The sequence below is a fragment of the Pleurodeles waltl genome, chromosome 10 (assembly GCF_031143425.1).
Source record: "Pleurodeles waltl isolate 20211129_DDA chromosome 10, aPleWal1.hap1.20221129, whole genome shotgun sequence".
Taxonomy (NCBI): Eukaryota; Metazoa; Chordata; class Amphibia; order Caudata; family Salamandridae; genus Pleurodeles; species Pleurodeles waltl.
In genome coordinates, this window is record NC_090449.1 from 99,889,237 (window position 1) to 99,908,215 (window position 18,979).

Below are 18,979 nucleotides of genomic sequence, written 5' to 3' on the forward strand. Positions count from 1 at the left end.
TTGTACCACTTTTATAGCTGTGGGAGCTGTCGGTTCCTCTCATTATAACAAACATTAACAATTTTATTTTGATGTCAAAAAGCACACATTACCACAACGTTCCTGGCACTGAATAAAAAAAACTTTGTGTGTCAATATGCTCCTTATGAAAGAGCAGAATGCCGTCACTCAGTAAAGGAAGACTATAAATAGAGAAAACAATATAATTTTTTATAACAACAAAAGGTCTTGATTAAAGTCAGACCTAATTAGGGGCCCAATTCTTAAAGAAAGCCATAAAAGTGCACCCATGGTATACTTCCTTGCATTAGTGCAGATTTACAGCTTTCATTAATTCACAGGAATTTACAAGGTAAGCCAGGACATCATACTTCTCAAAAATATGGGTGAACTGTATGCACTTACTGGGCAAGTAGATTTATGAAGCAACCTGTCCCATGGACAAGTATACATTTTATAAAATTCCACACCCCTGGTGCTATCTGCTAACCACTTAGCAGGGATTAGCTATGTTGGAGTAAACAAGAATAGTTGGCAGAGCAAAGGGAAGTTTTTACACTACCTCTTTTGACTTGGAGATGTCAGGGAGGGCTTCCTCTAATAATTTATAGGACCCTCCTACACAGCCTGGTTCCTGTCACAGTAGGGGAGAGAACCAGTTTGGACAATGTCAAGTGGGAGGGGATCTTATCTTAATATGGGAACAACTAATTATATTAGACAGGCCTGTATGGCGTCTGAAGTGTTCTACTATAATAAAACAGTGGCTTTTGGTTAAATGTACACCAAGGCAAAGACGAAGTACTGCAAAGGGAGGTGGGAATACAAGAAAACAGTTGGGATTGAGTGGCAGAATATCTCCTATCACTGGCTAAATCTGGCACCTCAACCATCATTTCCCTAGAACAGTGCGGACATGTTATACGTTTCTAACTGAGGAAGACACCTGCGGTGGAAAAGTGCACCAATCATGTAAACTACAACCACTCTTGGTAAAGCAAACAAGGCTTTATGCACACTATCTAGCACTACAAATGCCAAATGTTTTTTTTGTATTCTGATAAAGATTAACTTGTAGGATTCATAATTGTGAAAAAGGATTGTAATTATGGAGATTTCATACAAAGGTTTATGGGTATACATATTTTATGTCTGCTTACACTTATTATCTCTCACATCTACCACTCCCTCTTTGTCCACTATCAGGATTTTTCAAGCCAAATTTCAATTGGAAATTTGATTGTTCAAAAATATTGTTAGTATATCTAACCCCGCCTTACTGGGACTGTGTTTTTATAGAGACAGATTCTCCTAGTATATCTGTGAGCAAGCACTTATTCTTTCATGCACAAGTCTATGACTTGTAAAGGGGGCAGAAAGCTACTTATACAAGTGATGTGAAGCACAACCTTGAAGGCAACATCTGCCTTCGCAACAGGTCTAACCTACTCAGGGTCCCTTCCTGGGGAGTCCCCTGCTCCTTCTACCAGTCATTCTAAGCTGTGTTCACTTCATAACCGGCTCCTTCCCATAGAACCACTACCTAACTGTTTATTCAATCTTTTTTTGTGAAGACAGTGAGTGCATATTTTGGAACATACTTGCTGAGTTCTTGGATGTGCCTGTAAATTTTTACCATATGGAAGACACAAAGAACTGTTACTGACTACACTCTTCTGATGACTTAAAGAGATATTTAGTAATAATCTGTGTGACAATGTACTGCATCCTTTTTGCTGACTGCAGAGGGACCTCTAGTTTTAATCTGAGGTACTGCACCCATACTGCTGACTTCAGAAGGACTTCTAGTAACAACCGGGGGCCATATTACAGTTAGTGTCCCAGAGATGCAACAGGTCTGTGTGCCTGCATTCTAAGCCACTGGGGTTCTTTGGCATTGTAGAAGGGGCAGCAAACACTTGGGCAGGCCCTTTTGTAATACAGATTGTGCCAACACTACATGTGTATCAGGGCAATCTTCTGGAAGTGCTCCTCATTTGCTTGGAGGCACAGTCCCATTCGAATCCCTTTTCCTGTACATCTGCGCCATCTTATAAACATGGCCACAGAGGCAAAAGACCTGTCAGGCCGGGCACTGACAGTGCGCCACAAAGAGTTGGTGCACAGTTGCTGTGTTCCCCCTTGAGTGTGACACTGGAAAAGAGGTTCAAGGACCCCCCAAAGACCCTCCTGCATCCTGGTGTAATTACACACTGCATACACCTGTAGCGGGGTCTCAGTCTCCCTTTGTAAGGCAGCCCATGCTGCGACGTGCAAAGAAAAGACACATTGGTTGCTTCAAACATCTGGTCTACCTTTCGTTAATGCGCTGCCCGCAGGACAGGTACTAGTTTGCAGCTGTCCTGGGGGTAACACTTCATCTGTAACAGGGGGCAGTAATCAAGTCTCTGCCCAACACTCCCCTTTAAAGGTGCGCTGTGAGGCAGACCAGGGCGAGCAGCATATGCATTATAGTGCCACTGCTGTACTGCAGCCCTTCTGCTCACTAAATGGGGAGAACCAGTAATGACTTGTGGAACTATACCCTTGTGTAGCCTAAAGCACAAGGAGCAGATAACTAAATCTTTGTTCGGGCAGGAAGGTGAGGTGGTGTAGCATCATCAGCAGAAACACTGCAATTTACAAATAAATAAACAGCAAGTGTGCTATTTTTCTCATGCCTTTGCAAATGTAATATGTCAGTACTACTGGGTGATCATGCAAGTTTAACCTGAGGATAAGTGGGTTAGAATGAAACTCTCAACATGGTCTAATGTTTGCTGAATCATAGTGCAAATCTGAACATGCTTGGATTAATAATGAGTGATGGTGCAAATGTGCCCACTAAGCCACGTACACTAAATGATTATGCAAATCTGCCCTGAAACTCAAAACTTCTGAGTGTAAAACTAAATGATGCAACTCTAAACAACTCTAAACATGCACTCATGATTATTCACTGATGGGCAAGTTTAAACTTGTACCTAGCATAAATGTGTGTGTGAACGTGCATTAAAGGTTACTGAGGGGCAGTGTAAATATGAATATGCATAATGGTACTAATTCATGACATATGGTGCGCATTACTGTTGAATAGTACCCAATCTAATGTGTTTATACTGGCAGGACAGTAGTAATTCCTGACATACTGTGGGCACTCTAATCGATGGCGCCCACCATTGGTGTAGTGTTTTCACTGGCATAGTGCTGGTATATATATATACACAGCACCCACCCCTAATGTAATGCCCTCATTAGCATTTTTATGGTTCTACTTGCCATTTTTATAAGACCATCATTACTGCGGTTTGAAGCCTCAGCATTTAGAATTTTTGTAACGCGTCTCCTTCTATCCATGGGCGCAATGATTAATCCATTCATGCTCTCACCAAGTCATCAATCCACCCATAAATATCCTTGTTTATTCAATAATTTGTCTATCTATGAACTCACTCAACTTATGCACAGCTAGGCACTCAATCATTTACTCATTTATCTATCCACTGACTCATTATCACAGTCATCCACTCAACCATCTACCAGGGCGGCTCCTCTGCTATGGCAGAGGAGCGGCACCCCCCCAAAACCTCCCCGTCAGCAGCAGGATCTGCAAACCTTTAAAAATGAAACAATAATAAACTATGTTTATTATTGTTTAATTTTTAAAGGGGCGGGCCATGAGGGATGACACCCATGGAAGGGAGTACACAGAGCACTCCCCTCATTGCGCATGTATATTTAGCCATGCATTTAGTGACGGCCAAACACACATGCACACAGGGCTCTCTCCAACTCGCCGCTGGGTTGAAGACAGCAGGCCCAGGTTCCTAGTCTGCTTTGGAGGGCCCTGCCAGGGCGCTCCTGCCAATCATATCACTGCTCTGATCAGGGCAGGCTGGGAGCCTGTGCCTGGGGTGCAGCGAAGAGCGGCAGTGAGCTTCAGGTACATTTTTTAAAAATATATGTTTTTCTTTTTGTTTTATTCCCCCTTCTTGCCACTTTGCCCAGTCACCAGCCACAACTGGCATCCACAATACCACACACAAAAACTCACCAATCAGGGTAGAATCAGTTTTCCCTAAAAATAGCCACAGCCTTTAGCATTGCCAATGCTCATCTATCATGAGCTCCTGTGACAAGAACACCAACAGCTTGGACTAAACCACAGCAGAGATTGTTAGCATTTTAGAAGCTTTTACAACAAACTAAAGCCCAAACTAGTTTATAATGGGACACTAAGATGATCAGACAGACTAGTATGGCTTTAAGTTGTCTTCCACTCCACTTACAAAGTGTGTATTCTTTTCAACTCACAAATACAAGCGTCCTTTAGTATGCAACACATTCCTGCATACATTTTGTGCATGAAGTACCTAAAATACATTACAATATTGATCAATCAGTATTTTCATATGTTGCAAATTAGTAATTATTGGTCTGTTTCAGAAAAAACATTATAACAATGTAATTTTCTGAGAATGCTACACTGAGAACAACAGAAAGGAGGAAGTAAAATGTTTCACATTTCCTGAGCTTAGACCCAGAGAGGGATGCAGTGTTAGCATCACACAACAGCCTGCCTCACGCAGAGACGTTTTAAGGCGTGGGCAAAGTGGGCAGTTGCCGAGGACCCCCAACTTCAAAGGGCTCCCCTGGGAAAGTAATCTTTCTCTTGATCGCACCTTTGTATATTTCTTTACCACAACCACTCGCACTCTTTCTGCCTACCCTACCTCTCACTCGTTGTTTCTCTACCCAGTCTCATCTGAAAAGTTCAAGTATAATTCAAAATTGTCTGACACCATGCAGGCTTGAATTAGCAGAAAATGTGGAATAAGATTCAAAGTTTTAGCTGGATGAACATGTATACTCTATGAAAGGAGGCAGAAGAAATACGATTACACTGAGAGAAAAATATCTAGTTACTTCCAGACATATTTAACATTGCAGAAATAAGGTGAAAATCATGAATTTACCAAAATAATCTGATGGGCCAAGTCGTCCAACTTCAACATATTCTTCGTTATCGGATCTGCGCTGAAGGACAGACGCGGTACCCTGGAAGGCAGCACATGAAACAAGAATGGCAAAAGGAGGGTTAGTTTGTCACTGGGCAGGTTTCATCATTTATGTATTTCAATGGCTACTGATTTTGTCCAGAACAGAGGCCACTAATCTGACCTTTACGCGATGCCTTGTAGCGCAATGATTCACCACAGTATTAATAATATTCTTTGGCAGACAAACATTACGACTTCATAAATGTTTCACATTAAAGGCCATTTTTTGGTTATAGAAACAGTGCATACTGGGAAAATTAGATGGCTGAGTGGTATGGAACATCATTACTTAGTGCCTGTCCGATCATTCCTCTACTGAGGAAGGCCTTGAACAGCCAGTCTAAACTTTGACCATTCATGTGGGGATCATGGACCAGAGATTAATGGAAAACCAAGGGTTTAACAGATAAAGGAGATGTCTTTCCTTCATCAGGACAGGGGCTCTATTGTTCAAGGCTACTGTGCTAAAGGCACGCTTTTCTCTTTCCCTCTTTTCATGGGTTGTAAACAAATGGCTGAGTGGGCATGAAATGTATTTTGATACAGAAAATGTTTTTTGAGGAATTTGAAGAAATGTTACCCCATTTCAATATGGCCAGGAAGAGGGTGATACATTTCTAACGACTGAAATAAATGGGAAAACCAGTACAATCACATAGTTAGGCGGTTTGAGTAGGGCATGACAACTGGGCCTGCAGAGCAAATGAACAAAATGCAGCCTTAGCAGTCGTTAGTGAACCTAGGTCTGGTATAAGGATCCAGAAAACGTAACTACATGTTTTGTGCCTTTATTAACAAGAGGATGCTAAAACAGCTTACACAAAATAGTTTGTGTCAAAATTCGTTCTCCCATTTCGTCAGATGAAATCAGGAAATGATTCCAGGGGAGATCAAAACAGATAAAACTCAGAGTACCATGAAAAGTTTAAAGTAGGGGATCTCCAACCTTTTCTGTGTTAAGATCAATTTATGTTCAATGAAACTCCAGAGCCACCAATATTATTAGTGTATATAACAGTGATCACATCAGACAAGATTAAATTAGTGGCCACCACATGAAAGATTACTAGTAGTGATCACCTCAGTGTGTAGTTTGTTTTAATGGGATAACGGGAGATAGCTTAGCCTTTGGCTTGCAGACTTGTGCCCGTCACCTAGTGACAGTTAACCTACTTAGCCTGCTCTGTCTTAGACAATTTATTTTTTAAATTCTTCTAAGGTGGCTGCCTTGTTTATAATTAGGCCCTTTTTGTTTAGAGTTATGTTATCAGTGTCACCGCGCTAAGGCGTCACCTCATACAACAAAGACAAACAAACTGTAGGTGCTCACATTGGAAATTACCGTCCCAAGCATGCAGCGTTATCTATTGTTTTGGAACAACCTACGTCAGGGATCCAAGTAGATCTATTTAAATACATCACACTTTAGACAGATAATCAGAGGGATTCCAACCAGATACCATTGCGGCTATCGATGCTGCACCCGGACCTCGTGTTCTTCTGAAGTCTGAGCTCAAGACCTCACTCAAGGTAACCAGGGTTGGGGGCTCCTTCCTTGGACATGGCATTGGAAGATTAGGTTTAACATACCCAGCTCTCTTCTAGGTAGAAGGTTAGGCCTGTTATGATAAGGTACATGGACATATGATACAGTTTATGTCTTTCTATGCTAATACAAGATGGTGGGGGTCTTCATAATCATGACCCTGGTCTTTACAATTCTAATTCTTGTACTGTTCATTATCCCAGTCATTGCAGCCAATAAGATTTATCGCATTGTATTAAATAAAAACTATTGAAACCTTACTGCATCTTCGTTATTGCCTGTTTTTGGCTGAGACATAATATATCTGTGAGAAAGGGGTAATCTCCGTTTAACCACAACACTCCTTGAGATGTCATAGTTCTGAGTCCATGCGTAAAGGCTGCCACAAATCACCTTTAACTGTTTGGGTTGTTGGTGAGGTACTGCTAGTGAGCCGGAAGGGTTGGAACTACAGTTGCAACTTGTTGTAGGATAGGCATAGTCAACTACAAACATAAGTACTGTCATTCTTGAACCAACAGTCTTGCCCAGAGCAAAAGTCCAAACTACGACATGGCGCCACCAAGGATGGTGTTTAGGCACTAATTTATGGGTACCCCGAATATCACTGTCTCATAAAACGACAGGTTGCCTAAGTACCAGTAAACGGAGATGTCCGTGGTCTTTGGGAAAATCCTCCTCAGCTGAACAGGGAACACCTAATTAGGCTGTAGGTTGTTCGAGCTCGAACTCTTAAAAAGGACTTTACTCCCCACTTGGTGTTCCATCTCTTCACCCATTTTTCAATATGGCTAACGCCATAGACATTCCTGAAAATGCTAGACAGGCATTAACATTACATCTAGTAACGAATGGCTTAAGAAAAAAGGGCGGGGAAGTCACTTTCATAGTAGAAGCTAATGAAGTTTACCAAACAGAAACGCTCTATGCCTGGGTCACCTTTCCTGAGGAAGACGCCAGGTCAGCCACTTTTCACACATATAGAATTGCTAATGTACCTCAACGGTACCAAGCATACCAGTATCACGAAATACCGCTCACCTATCAAGAGCATCAGAACTGGTTTGAAGGCGCCCTACCACATGTTATACAACGAGTGAGACTAGGTCCTTTAAGTAATGATGGACCAACATGGCCTATGTTTGCCACGTACACACCTCACCAAGATATACAGAATATGCCGGTAGCAGATCTGCGGAACTTATATAATGAAATTGTAACATTATATAGAAGGCTTGTTCAGTTCGTAATGCGGACTTTGAACACAACACCAGCGCGTCCAGCACCACCAGCACCTCCTGGATATCAATTGACTACTGGGATTAATCCACAAACAGTACATACTATTATGGGTAAAGTGCCCATGGAATGGGAGAAAATACCTTATTGGGTAGCCCAGAAAACAAATCAACTGGAAGCTGTGTTTCCCCATACGGCACCACAGGAGAAAAACAGAATTCTAACAATGTGCTTGCCCTTTGGGATGGTTCCCTCTGTGGATGACTGTGCCACATGGGGTACAGTCTTCGCTGCAATAGATACTACCACACACGGTACCCCAACACTTGCCAATTTACCGAAAGTGTTAAAACAAATTCAGAATGAGCATGGGGCAGCTCCTGCCCTAGATTTGGGGATGAAATTGATGCTTAATTTTGATGCGGTATCCTCGATAAAACTCAGTAATATTAAAGGGAAAGCAGTAGCACTGGCTATACGCCAGCGTCTCCGAGAAACTCCACATTTGGAACAAGAGAGACAGCTGCCAAAAGTTATTTCCGATACCTATACAGGTATAGGACGGGATAGCTTGGGAGCCAAGCCAAAGAAATTGGAAGTACACAGTACCACCCCTAAGGAAGGTACTAAACAGACACAAGAGAGTTTGAAAAAGCGCTGGGAGAAGCCAAAACAATTTAAAGAAAGACAGAAGCAGAGAGCAGATTCTCCACATCCAGAGAACTTCAAAAGGAGATATACTCTCAGAAATAGGGAGAATATTAGAACTTCTGATAGATATACTGATTCACTTCCCTCACGTTCCTTTCAGGACGCTCCAGATAGGTGCAGCGAGAGAGGGGGCTGTCCCGACTGACGTCCGGACTACGAGAAACAAAAGAAAGGCTCCCCACAGTCTACAGTAAAAAAAGAAGACAAGACTTCGCAACAAAACCACAGTTTAAAAAGAAAAAGGTGGCAGTAATATCGCTTAAAAATGCCAATACACTTGAGAACTTTGCTGAAGAACAAGACGTCGGCAGTGACACTGCTAGACAGCGCAGCAGAGGACACGAAATGTTGCCAGAGTCTGAGAGAACATCTGGGTGCGACAGCAACTAGCGATTTTGTTGCAGTTGAAACGGCGACAGGTGTGTACTCCCACCAGATAGACTTTATGATCTAAAGATCCAAATTGAGGGGGGCATGGAACGCACAAAGAGATTGGCCGCCGAACACGTCCGTAAGCTCCCACATGGGGAAAATGTCATTTTGCCTTGTTTCTCTAATCTTGTTACAGCGGCTAAAAAGGAAGCCTACGCTGTCAGTTGGGCTCTTGCACAGGCACCTGCATTATATCATAATCATGTAGGTTGGGACAGGGAGTCTCCATGTCATATAATACCAATCAGGTCTATACCCCAGCCTCAGCCACAATATGCAGTTAAACATGAGGCGAAAGCTCCAGTGAGGGAGATCCTCACTCAGTTGGAATATCAGGGGTAATTGAGCCCTGTGCCTCTGCAATGAATAACCCGTTATTCCCAGTTGCGAAGCCAGACCATTCCTATAGAATAGTCTTAGATTACAGACATTTAAACAGCCATACCCGTACATATGCTATACAAAATTCACATAGCACGGCACTAATAAATAACATAGTGCACAAAAAATATAAAACGACGTTGGATATATCGAACGGGTTCTTCTGCCAGAATTTAGCGGAAGAAAGTAGGGACCTGAGTGTATTCTCATTTGGCTCACAGATACGCTTTTGCCGTCTACCCCAGGGCTATAAGAACAGCCCAGGGCTGCTCTCAGCCTTAGTAACGTCAATATTACATGATATTGATCCTAAGGCGTTATCCTATGTGGATGACATTTATCTCACAGATGACAACCTGAACATTCATCTTGTGAGAGTTGATCGCATAATTTTGGGGTTTGCAGAAATGGGTTATAAATTCAACTTTAAGAAAAGTAAGATCGTCTTTCTCAGGGTACTGTTCCTGGGAGATGAGCTATCAAACGAAGGAAAGAGCCTGGCACCACACTTCCTAGAAAAATGTGCACAACTGCACCCACCAAATATGCTAAGGAAACTACAGTCTCTGCTCGGTTTCTTTAATTTTGGCAGAACATACATTCCTGACTATGCACAACGCATCAAGCCACTATATGACCCGATACGTCCAGACTTTTCTAGCAGACACTGGACAATTGAACATACACGCATCCTTAGGGATTTGCAACAGGACATGTTAGAAACCAAACACTTGCACACCCGTGACAACAAGAAAAATGTGGTCATCAGAATAATTGCTGGTGCCATTGGGTTCACGTATGCCACCTTCAATGAGGATGACACGGTGCCCATAGCATATAAATCTCATCTATACTTGAAGGCAGAGAAATGCTTTGCACCCATAGAAAAAATTCTAACTGCAGTTCAGATGGCTGTCATAAAAGAGAAATGACTTGCCCAGGGGAAACGCATCATTGTCGTTACCCCGGTGCCGTCACTAGAGCCCGTCACCAAAGCAAGCGTTCCTAACACTAAAGCACTACACCCATGCTGGATTCAGTGGGCAACTTCTCTAACAGCTACTGATGTAGATTATATTTTTGATCCAAAACTTCAGACACAAGAATTTCTTCAATATGAACAAGAGTGCCCCGCTCCTCTACATCTTTTACCTTTAGACAACTATGATACTGTCATTTATATTGATGGTTCAGCCCAACAAGCTGTAGGTACCAAACATAAATACTCAGCTGCTTGCGCAGCCGTGAGTGGAGTAATGAAGGCTGGAATTTTCCACCCTCACAATACCTACAAGCAGACCCTCGGGACTGCACAGCTCAATTGGCTGAACTTAAAGCCCTTATTTTAGCGCTAGAAAAAACAGAGACAGGAAGACTGACTTTGATAGTCTGTGATTCATATTACTGCGTTCAGTCTTACAATGATTATCATAATCATTGGAAACTGAATGGGTTTAGAGATTCTATAGGGAACACCATAAAACACAAGACATTGTGGGGGAGGGTGGCTGATCGTAAGGATAAGCTACCGTGTGTCCATGTAGTACATACATTGGGCCACCAACGTGTAGGAGTACACGTTATCGGTAATAGTTTGGCTGACAAAGAAGCCAAATCTGCAGTAGCTACGGCTTCTGTGGCTGCGGTGACTCATTCTCATACAATATTGGATAATGAAATAATGATTGCTGTGAAAGCTTCGGCTGACGGCAAGTCTCTCCCGAATGGATACCCTACAAAATATTCGTACCATATCAGTGCACAGAATGTTGCTTATGCAACACTTCCTGGGGTTGGAGATCGAGCAATCCCCAACGAAGACCAGGGATTAGATCTAGTGAAAGCAGCACATGAAGGTGTCGCTTCTGCTCATGCTGGCTTTCGGCCATGGTAACATCACTCCTACAGAAAAGATTCTGGTGGCCGGGTCTATACAAACTGACAAAGCAATATGTCCTTTGTTGTGACATCTGCCAGCAAATAAATGGCTCTAATATCAAACGCCCACCACAGACATCTCTCGTAGTATCCAGTAGGCCATTACGATGTGTGTAACTGGACCACTGCGGTCTACTCCAACCGGGTGGTGCATACAAATACATTCAAGTCGCTGTAGATTCTTGTTCTAGATTCCTGTGGGTATGGCCGCAGCGGTCGGCTGACGCTCTAACTGTTATTAAAGATTTAGGGCCTGATTCTAACTTTGGAGGACGGTGTTAAACCGTCCCAAAAGTGGCGGATATACCACCTACCGTATTACGAGTCCATTATATCCTATGGAACTCGTAATACGGTAGGTGGTATATCCGCCACTTTTGGGACGGTTTAACACCGTCCTCCAAAGTTAGAATCAGGCCCTTACTGTTCTTTATCGGTACATATGCAGTTGCAGCATTCCACTCGGACCAGGGCCCTGCCTTTACCTCTAAGGCATTCAGGGACACCATGAGGACGATGGGTGTTGAACTCCATTACTCTTCACCATACCATCCCGAGGGAAAATTGGTCGTGGAGAGGCAGAACCGTTATCTAAAGCAGTCCTTAACAGCTAGAGTATTAGGTTCTGGCCGCAGCTGGCTAAATCACCTATATGGGGTCCAGAGATCACTGAATAATCTGCCAAGACGGTCCTTGGGGGGACGAACTCCCTATGGGGTTCTCTTTGGGATACCTATGTATGTCCCAGATCTTGATGGTTCTGTTATGGTGGCAGCATGAGCAAAGCAAGAATATCAAGGATATTTATTTATCCGAACAGGGAATGTCTCAGAGCAACACAGAGGGCAGATCATGCCTTAGCACACAAGAAATGGCACCCCTCAAGTGTGGATCGAAGGATTTAATTGCTAACAATTCAATAGTGGGGGAATCATCCCTTACGAAACGGGAAAAGAAACGAAAAAGGAAGGCACGGAAAAAAACAAAGGGGGTCCAGCAAAGCTGTATATGGAAATCGTTTGCTAAATCAAATGGCACGCAGTCCAGGGAATCAGTAAGCACTGAAAACAGAAACAAGATCTGCCAATCTAGACAGAGCAGGGAAGAATGGCCAGCCAGCGAGGACAATTCTACGGGCGAACCAAGCACTTTTGTTAATCAATCAACATCACAGCAACAGTCTCTGAAAAAACCCCGTTCCAGCAACAAGCAGGGTAGCAGCCTTTTGCAAGGAGAGACGGCCTTAAGAGAATTCCAGGGAAATTGAACTATCATCAGGCAGTGCCCAGAACAGGGAACTCAGCGGTCTACTGACAGGCAGGAAACTGGCAAACCCTGGGAACATAACCCTCAATGCACAAGCTCCGCACATAACATGGCCTTAATAAATCAACCCGCGGGCAACAACAAACAGATATTAGATCATGGTTACCATCCTTGGTCAGATGATTGCACAAACAGCGTGGCACAAAAAAGAATCCCAGGACACCAGGCAACGCAGGGCAATAGGCCCCAGAGGAATGAAAATGTCACTTACCCAGTGTACATCTGTTCGTGGCATCAGTCGCTGTAGATTCGCATGTTTTGCAATAGCTCGCCATCTGGTGTTGGGCCGGAGTGTTACAAGTTGTTTTTCTTCGAAGAAGTCTTTCGAGTCACGGGACCGAGTGACTCCTCCTTTTGTCTCCATTGCGCATGGGCGTCGACTCCATCTTCGATTGTTTTTCCCCCGCAGAGGGTGAGGTAGGAGTTGAATTGTAGTAATAGTGCCCATGCAATGGAGTGACTAAGTATGTACCTATTTAAGGTTGAGATGATACATATACAAATAGTTGAAGGTAACTTCCAAACTGCTACAGGCTCCCGGGGAGGCGGGTGGGCACATGCGAATCTACAGCGACTGATGCCACGAACAGATGTACACTGGGTAAGTGACATTTTCAGTTCGATGGCATCTGTCGCTGTAGATACGCATGTTTTGCATAGACTAGTAAGCAGTTATCTCCCCAAAAGCGGTGGTTCAGCCTGTAGGAGTGGAAGTAGTTTGAAATAATGTTCTTAATACGGCTTGACCTACTGTGGCTTGTTGTGCGGATAACACATCTACACAGTAGTGCTTGGTGAATGTGTGAGGCGTAGACCATGTGGCTGCCTTACATATTTCTTGCATTGGGATGTTTCCTAGAAAGGCCATGGTAGCACCCTTCTTTCTGGTTGAGTGTGCCCTTGGTGTAATGGGCAGCTGTCGTTTAGCTTTAAGGTAGCAGATTTGGATGCATTTAACTATCCATCTGGCTATACCTTGTTTTGATATTGGGTTTCCTGCATGAGGTTTTTGAAATGCAATAAATAGTTGTTTAGTCTTTCTGATGTTCTTTGTTCTGTCAATGTAATACATTAATGCTCTTTTGACATCTAATGTATGTAGTGCCCTTTCAGCTACGGTATCTGGGTGTGGAAAGAACACTGGAAGTTCCACTGTTTGATTTAGATGGAACGGTGAAATAACCTTTGGCAAAAATTTAGGATTAGTCCTTAGGACGACCTTATTCTTGTGTAGTTGTATAAAAGGTTCTTGTATTGTAAACGCCTGAATCTCGCTTACTCTTCTTAGGGAAGTAATGGCGATGAGAAATGCAACCTTCCAGGTTAGGAACTGTATTTCGCAGGAGTGCATGGGTTCAAAAGGTGGACCCATAAGTCTAGTTAGGACAACATTTAGGTTCCATGAAGGAACAGGTGGTGTTCTTGGTGGTATAATTCTCCTAAGGCCCTCCATGAATGCTTTAATGACTGGTATCTTATATAGGGAAGTTGAATAGGTAGTCTGCAGGTATGCAGATATTGCTGCAAGGTGTATTTTAATGGAAGAGAAAGCCAGGTTAGATCTTTGTAAGTGAAGCAAGTAGCCCACTACATGTTCTGGAGTTGTGTGTAAAGGTTGTATTTGATTAATATGGCAGTAGCAAACAAACCTCTTCTATTTACTTGCATAGCAGTGCCTGGTGGATGGCCTTCTGGCTTGCTTTATGACTTCCATACATTCTTGGGTAAGTTGTAAGTGCCCGAATTCTAGGATCTCAGGAGCCAGATTGCTAGATTCAGCGATGCTGGATCTGGGTGTCTGATCTTTTGGTTGTGTTGTGTCAACAGATCTGGCCTGTTGGGCAATTTGATGTAGGGTACTACTGATAGGTCTAGCAGCGTTGTGTACCAGGGTTGCCTTGCCCAAGTTGGTGCTATCAATATGAGTTTGAGTTTGTTTTGACTGAGTTTGTTTACCAGGTAAGGAAGGAGAGGGAGAGGAGGAAAAGCGTAAGCAAATATCCCTGACCAGTTCATCCATAGGGCATTGCCTAGGGACTGTTTGTGTGGGTATCTGGATGCGAAGTTTTGGCATTTTGCGTTCTCCTTCGTCGCAAACAAGTCTATTTGAGGTGTTCCCCAGAGTTTGAAATAGGTGTTCAGAATTTGGGGGTGAATTTCCCATTCGTGGACCTGTTGGTGATCTCGAGAGAGGTTGTCTGCGAGTTGATTTTGGATCCCTGGTATAAATTGTGCTATTAGGCGAATTTGGTTGTGAATTGCCCAACGCCAAATTTTTTGTGCTAGCAGGCTTAACTGCGTGGAGTGTGTCCCCCCTTGCTTGTTTAGATAATACATTGTTGTCATGTTGTCTGTCTTGACGAGAATGTATTTGTGAACTATTATTGGTTGGAAAGCTTTTAGTGCTTGAAAAACTGCTAGTAGTTCTAGATGATTTATATGCAGTTTTGTTTGATGTACGTTCCATTGTCCTTGTATGCTGTGTTGATCGAGGTGTGCTCCCCACCCTGTCATGGAAGCATCTGTTGTTATTACGTATTGTGGCACTGGGTCTTGGAAAGGCCGCCCCTTGTTTAAATTTATGTTGTTCCACCACAGAAGCGAGAGGTAAGTTTGGCGGTCTATTAACACCAGATCTAGAAGATGACCCTGTGCTTGAGACCACTGTGATGCTAGGCACTGTTGTAAGGGCCTCATGTGCAGTCTTGCGTTTGGGACAATGGCTATGCATGAAGACATCATGCCTAGGAGTTGTAATATCATCTTTGCTTGTATCTTTTGTGTTGGATACATGCGTTGTATGATGGTGTTGAAATTTTGAATTCTTTGGGGACTTGGAGTGGCTACTCCTTTTGTTGTGTCTATTATGGCTCCTAGGTATTGTTGTACCTTGCACGGCAGAATGTTGGATTTCGTGAAGTTGACGGTGAACCCTAGTTTGAAGAGGGTTTGTATGATCTGATTTGTGTGATTTGAGCACTCTATTAACGAATGGGCCTTGATTAGCCAGTCGTCTAGATATGGGAACACATGTATTTGCTGCCTTCTGATGTGTGCAGCGACTACCGCTAGACATTTGGTAAAGACTCTTGGTGCGGTTGTTAATCCGAAAGGCAGTACCTTGAATTGGTAATGTATTCCTTTGAATACAAACCTTAGGTATTTCCTGTGCGATGGGTGTATTGGTATATGGAAATACGCGTCCTTGAGGTCTAAAGTTGACATGTAGTCGTGTAGTTTTAGCAATGGTAATACTTCTTGTAGTGTGACCATGTGAAAGTGGTCTGATTTGATGAATGTGTTCACTATTCTGAGGTCTAGGATTGGTCTCAGCGTTTTGTCCTTCTTTGGTATCAGAAAGTACAGTGAGTAAACTCCTGTGTTTATTTGTGTGTTTGGCACTAATTTGATTGCATTCTTTTGCAATAGTGCCTGCACTTCTATCTCCAGGAGATTGGAATGATGTTTTGTCAAATTTTGTGCTTTTGGTGGTATGTTTGGAGGGAATTGTAGAAATTCTATGCAATAACCATGTTGGATAATTGCTAGAACCCAAGTGTCTGTAGTGATTTCCTCCCATGCTTTGTAATAATGACTTATTCTTCCCCCCACTGGTGTTGTGTGGAGGGGGTGAGTGACATGTGAGTCACTGCTTAGTAGTAGGGGTTTTGGGGCTTTGAAATTTTCCTCTATTCCTAGGGAATTGCCCTCCTCTATATTGTCCCCGAAAACCTCCTCTGTACTGTCCCTGGTAACTGGACGGTGTTGCCTGTGAGGTGCTGGCTTGTGTGCTTTGACCCCGAAACCCCCCTCTAAAGGGTGTTTTACGGAATGTGCTGTAATTCCCTCTGCTCTGCGGGGAGTAGAGTGCGCCCATGGCTTTAGCAGTGTCCGTGTCTTTTTTGAGTTTCTCAATCGCTGTGTCCACTTCTGGACCGAACAGTTCTTTTTCGTTAAAAGGCATATTGAGAACTGCTTGCTGAATCTCTGGTTTAAATCCAGACGTTCGGAGCCATGCATGCCTTCTGATAGTTACGGATGTATTAATTGTCCGTGCAGCTGTATCTGCAGCGTCCATGGAGGAGCGGATTTGGTTGTTGGAAATGGTCTGTCCCTCCTCAACCACTTGTTTTGCCCTATTTTGTAGGTCCTTGGGCAGATGGTCAATGAGATGTTGCATCTCATCCCAATGGGCTCTGTCATAGCGCGCAAGTAGTGCCTGGGAGTTAGCGATGCGCCACTGGTTTGCAGCTTGTGCTGCAACTCTTTTACCAGCTGCATCGAACTTGCGGCTTTCTTTATCTGGGGGTGGTGCATCTCCAGATGTGTGGGAGTTGGCCCTTTTCCTAGCTGCTCCTACAACGACAGAGTCTGGTGGCAGCTGTGTAGTGATGAAAGCCGGGTCTGTAGGAGGCGCCTTATACCTTTTTTCCACTCTTGGTGTGATTGCCCTACTTTTGACCGGCTCCTTAAAGATTTCTTTTGCGTGCCGGAGCATACCAGGGAGCATAGGCAGGCTTTGGTAGGAGCTGTGGGTGGAGGAGAGTGTGTTGAATAAAAAGTCATCCTCGACCTGTTCTGAGTGGAGGCTTACATTGTGAAATTGTGCTGCTCTAGCCACCACTTGAGAATACGCAGTGCTGTCCTCTGGTGGAGATGGCTTCGTAGGGTATGCCTCCGGACTGTTATCTGACACTGGGGCGTTGTATAAGTCCCATGCGTCTTGATCTTGGTCACCCTGGCTCATGGTGGTGTGAGCTGGGGAATGTGATGGAGTTTGTGCTGGTGAGACGTTAATCACAGGTGGAGGAGAGGGTGGTGGCGTAAATTTTTTCACCACTTTTGTTTGTGGTGTTTGTTCAGTTTGGAACTCCAATCTTCTCTTTCTTCTAATAGGGGGAAGGGTGCTTATTTTTCCTGTCCCCTGCTGTATGAAAATACGCTTTTGCGTATGGTCTACATCCGTTGAGTGTAGTTCTTCCTCAAACCTATGCTTTTGCATTTGGGAGGTTAGCGAGTGCTCTTCTGTATAAGAGCCTGAAACTGGGTCGGTTGCAGTTTGTTTCGGCACCGAAACCCTGTCTGCATCTTTTTTCGGCTCCGAGGTGACTTTTTTCTTTTTCGGGCCCGAAACCTCTCGGCGTCGATCTTCTTCGGTGCCGCTGTCTCGGCGTCGAGCCGTGTCTACACCGGTATCTCGGTGTCGATGCTTGTCTCCAGCACTTTCTCGGTCCCGAGAAGGCTGCGTGCCGGTGTCTCGACCGGAGTCGGACGATCTCGGCACTGTTTGGGCCTTTTTCGGTGCCGACGGTCGGTCACCGAATTTATGGGTCGAGCCATGGCCTGATGGCAGTGGCGTCCCGTGGGCCTTGTAAATCTTCTTTTGAGTGGTTTTCGACGTCCTACTCACGGTTTGTGTATCGTCGAATCCTTCGGAGTCCGATTCTTGGATCGAAAAGGATCCCTCCTCTTCTTGTTCCTCGAACTCCCGGTGGGCTGTCGGCGCGGACGCCATCTGAAGTCTTCTGGCTCGACGGTCTCGGAGAGTTTTTCGGGACCGGAACGCACAACAGGCCTCGCAGGTGTCTTCGCTGTGCTCAGGTGACAGGCACAGGTTGCAGACCAAGTGTTGGTCTGTATAGGGGTATTTATTGTGGCATTTGGGACAGAAACGGAACGGGGTCCGTTCCATCGGCGTTCTTCTGCACGCGGTCGGGCCGACCAGGCCCCGACGGGGGATCGAAAAAATTACCCCGAAGGGCACCGGAGCTCTTCGATCTTAGACGCGGTGTTGAATCTAACTACGCCGACCCCGAACGCAACAATACCGATGAAAATCTTCTGAAATTAGCTATTTTTCCGTTCCGAAACTCGGAGCGACAGGAACACGTCCGAACTCAATGGCGGAAAAAAAACAATCGAAGATGGAGTCGACGCCCATGCGCAATGGAGACAAAAGGAGGAGTCACTCGGTCCCGTGACTCGAAAGACTTCTTCGAAGAAAAACAACTTGTAACACTCCGGCCCAACACCAGATGGCGAGCTTTTGCAAAACATGCGTATCTACAGCGACAGATGCCATCGAACAATAAATTACTTTTCATCCCTTGCTATAATTCGATGGGGGCTTTTGACATTCTAAATAGAGGCACCATACTGAAGTTAATAAATGCGATTTTGTCCCGGCTCACATTTCAACAACAGAATTGATGACTGTGGAGTTCACTCCACATCCAAACAACAAAGATAAAGAGGCAGCGCTGACATCCTGGGCCACGTCCGCCATTATTGACCAAATTCTAGCACATCAAGATACGTTTAGCGCATCGGGCATCGCCCTGCAAAA

General features: G+C 44.1%; 1 protein-coding gene across 2 annotated transcripts in view; it reads right to left on the reverse strand.

Moving 5' to 3' along the window:
• The window catches only part of PRKAR1B (protein kinase cAMP-dependent type I regulatory subunit beta), a 524,789-nt gene that overhangs the window by 34,388 nt on the left and 471,422 nt on the right, over positions 1 to 18,979 (reverse strand). For both annotated transcript variants that reach the window (XM_069209839.1, XM_069209840.1), the window contains exon 10: positions 4,977 to 5,058. In XM_069209839.1, coding sequence (XP_069065940.1) covers positions 4,977 to 5,058 — 82 coding nt within the window. The remainder of the gene's footprint in view (positions 1 to 4,976; positions 5,059 to 18,979) is intronic.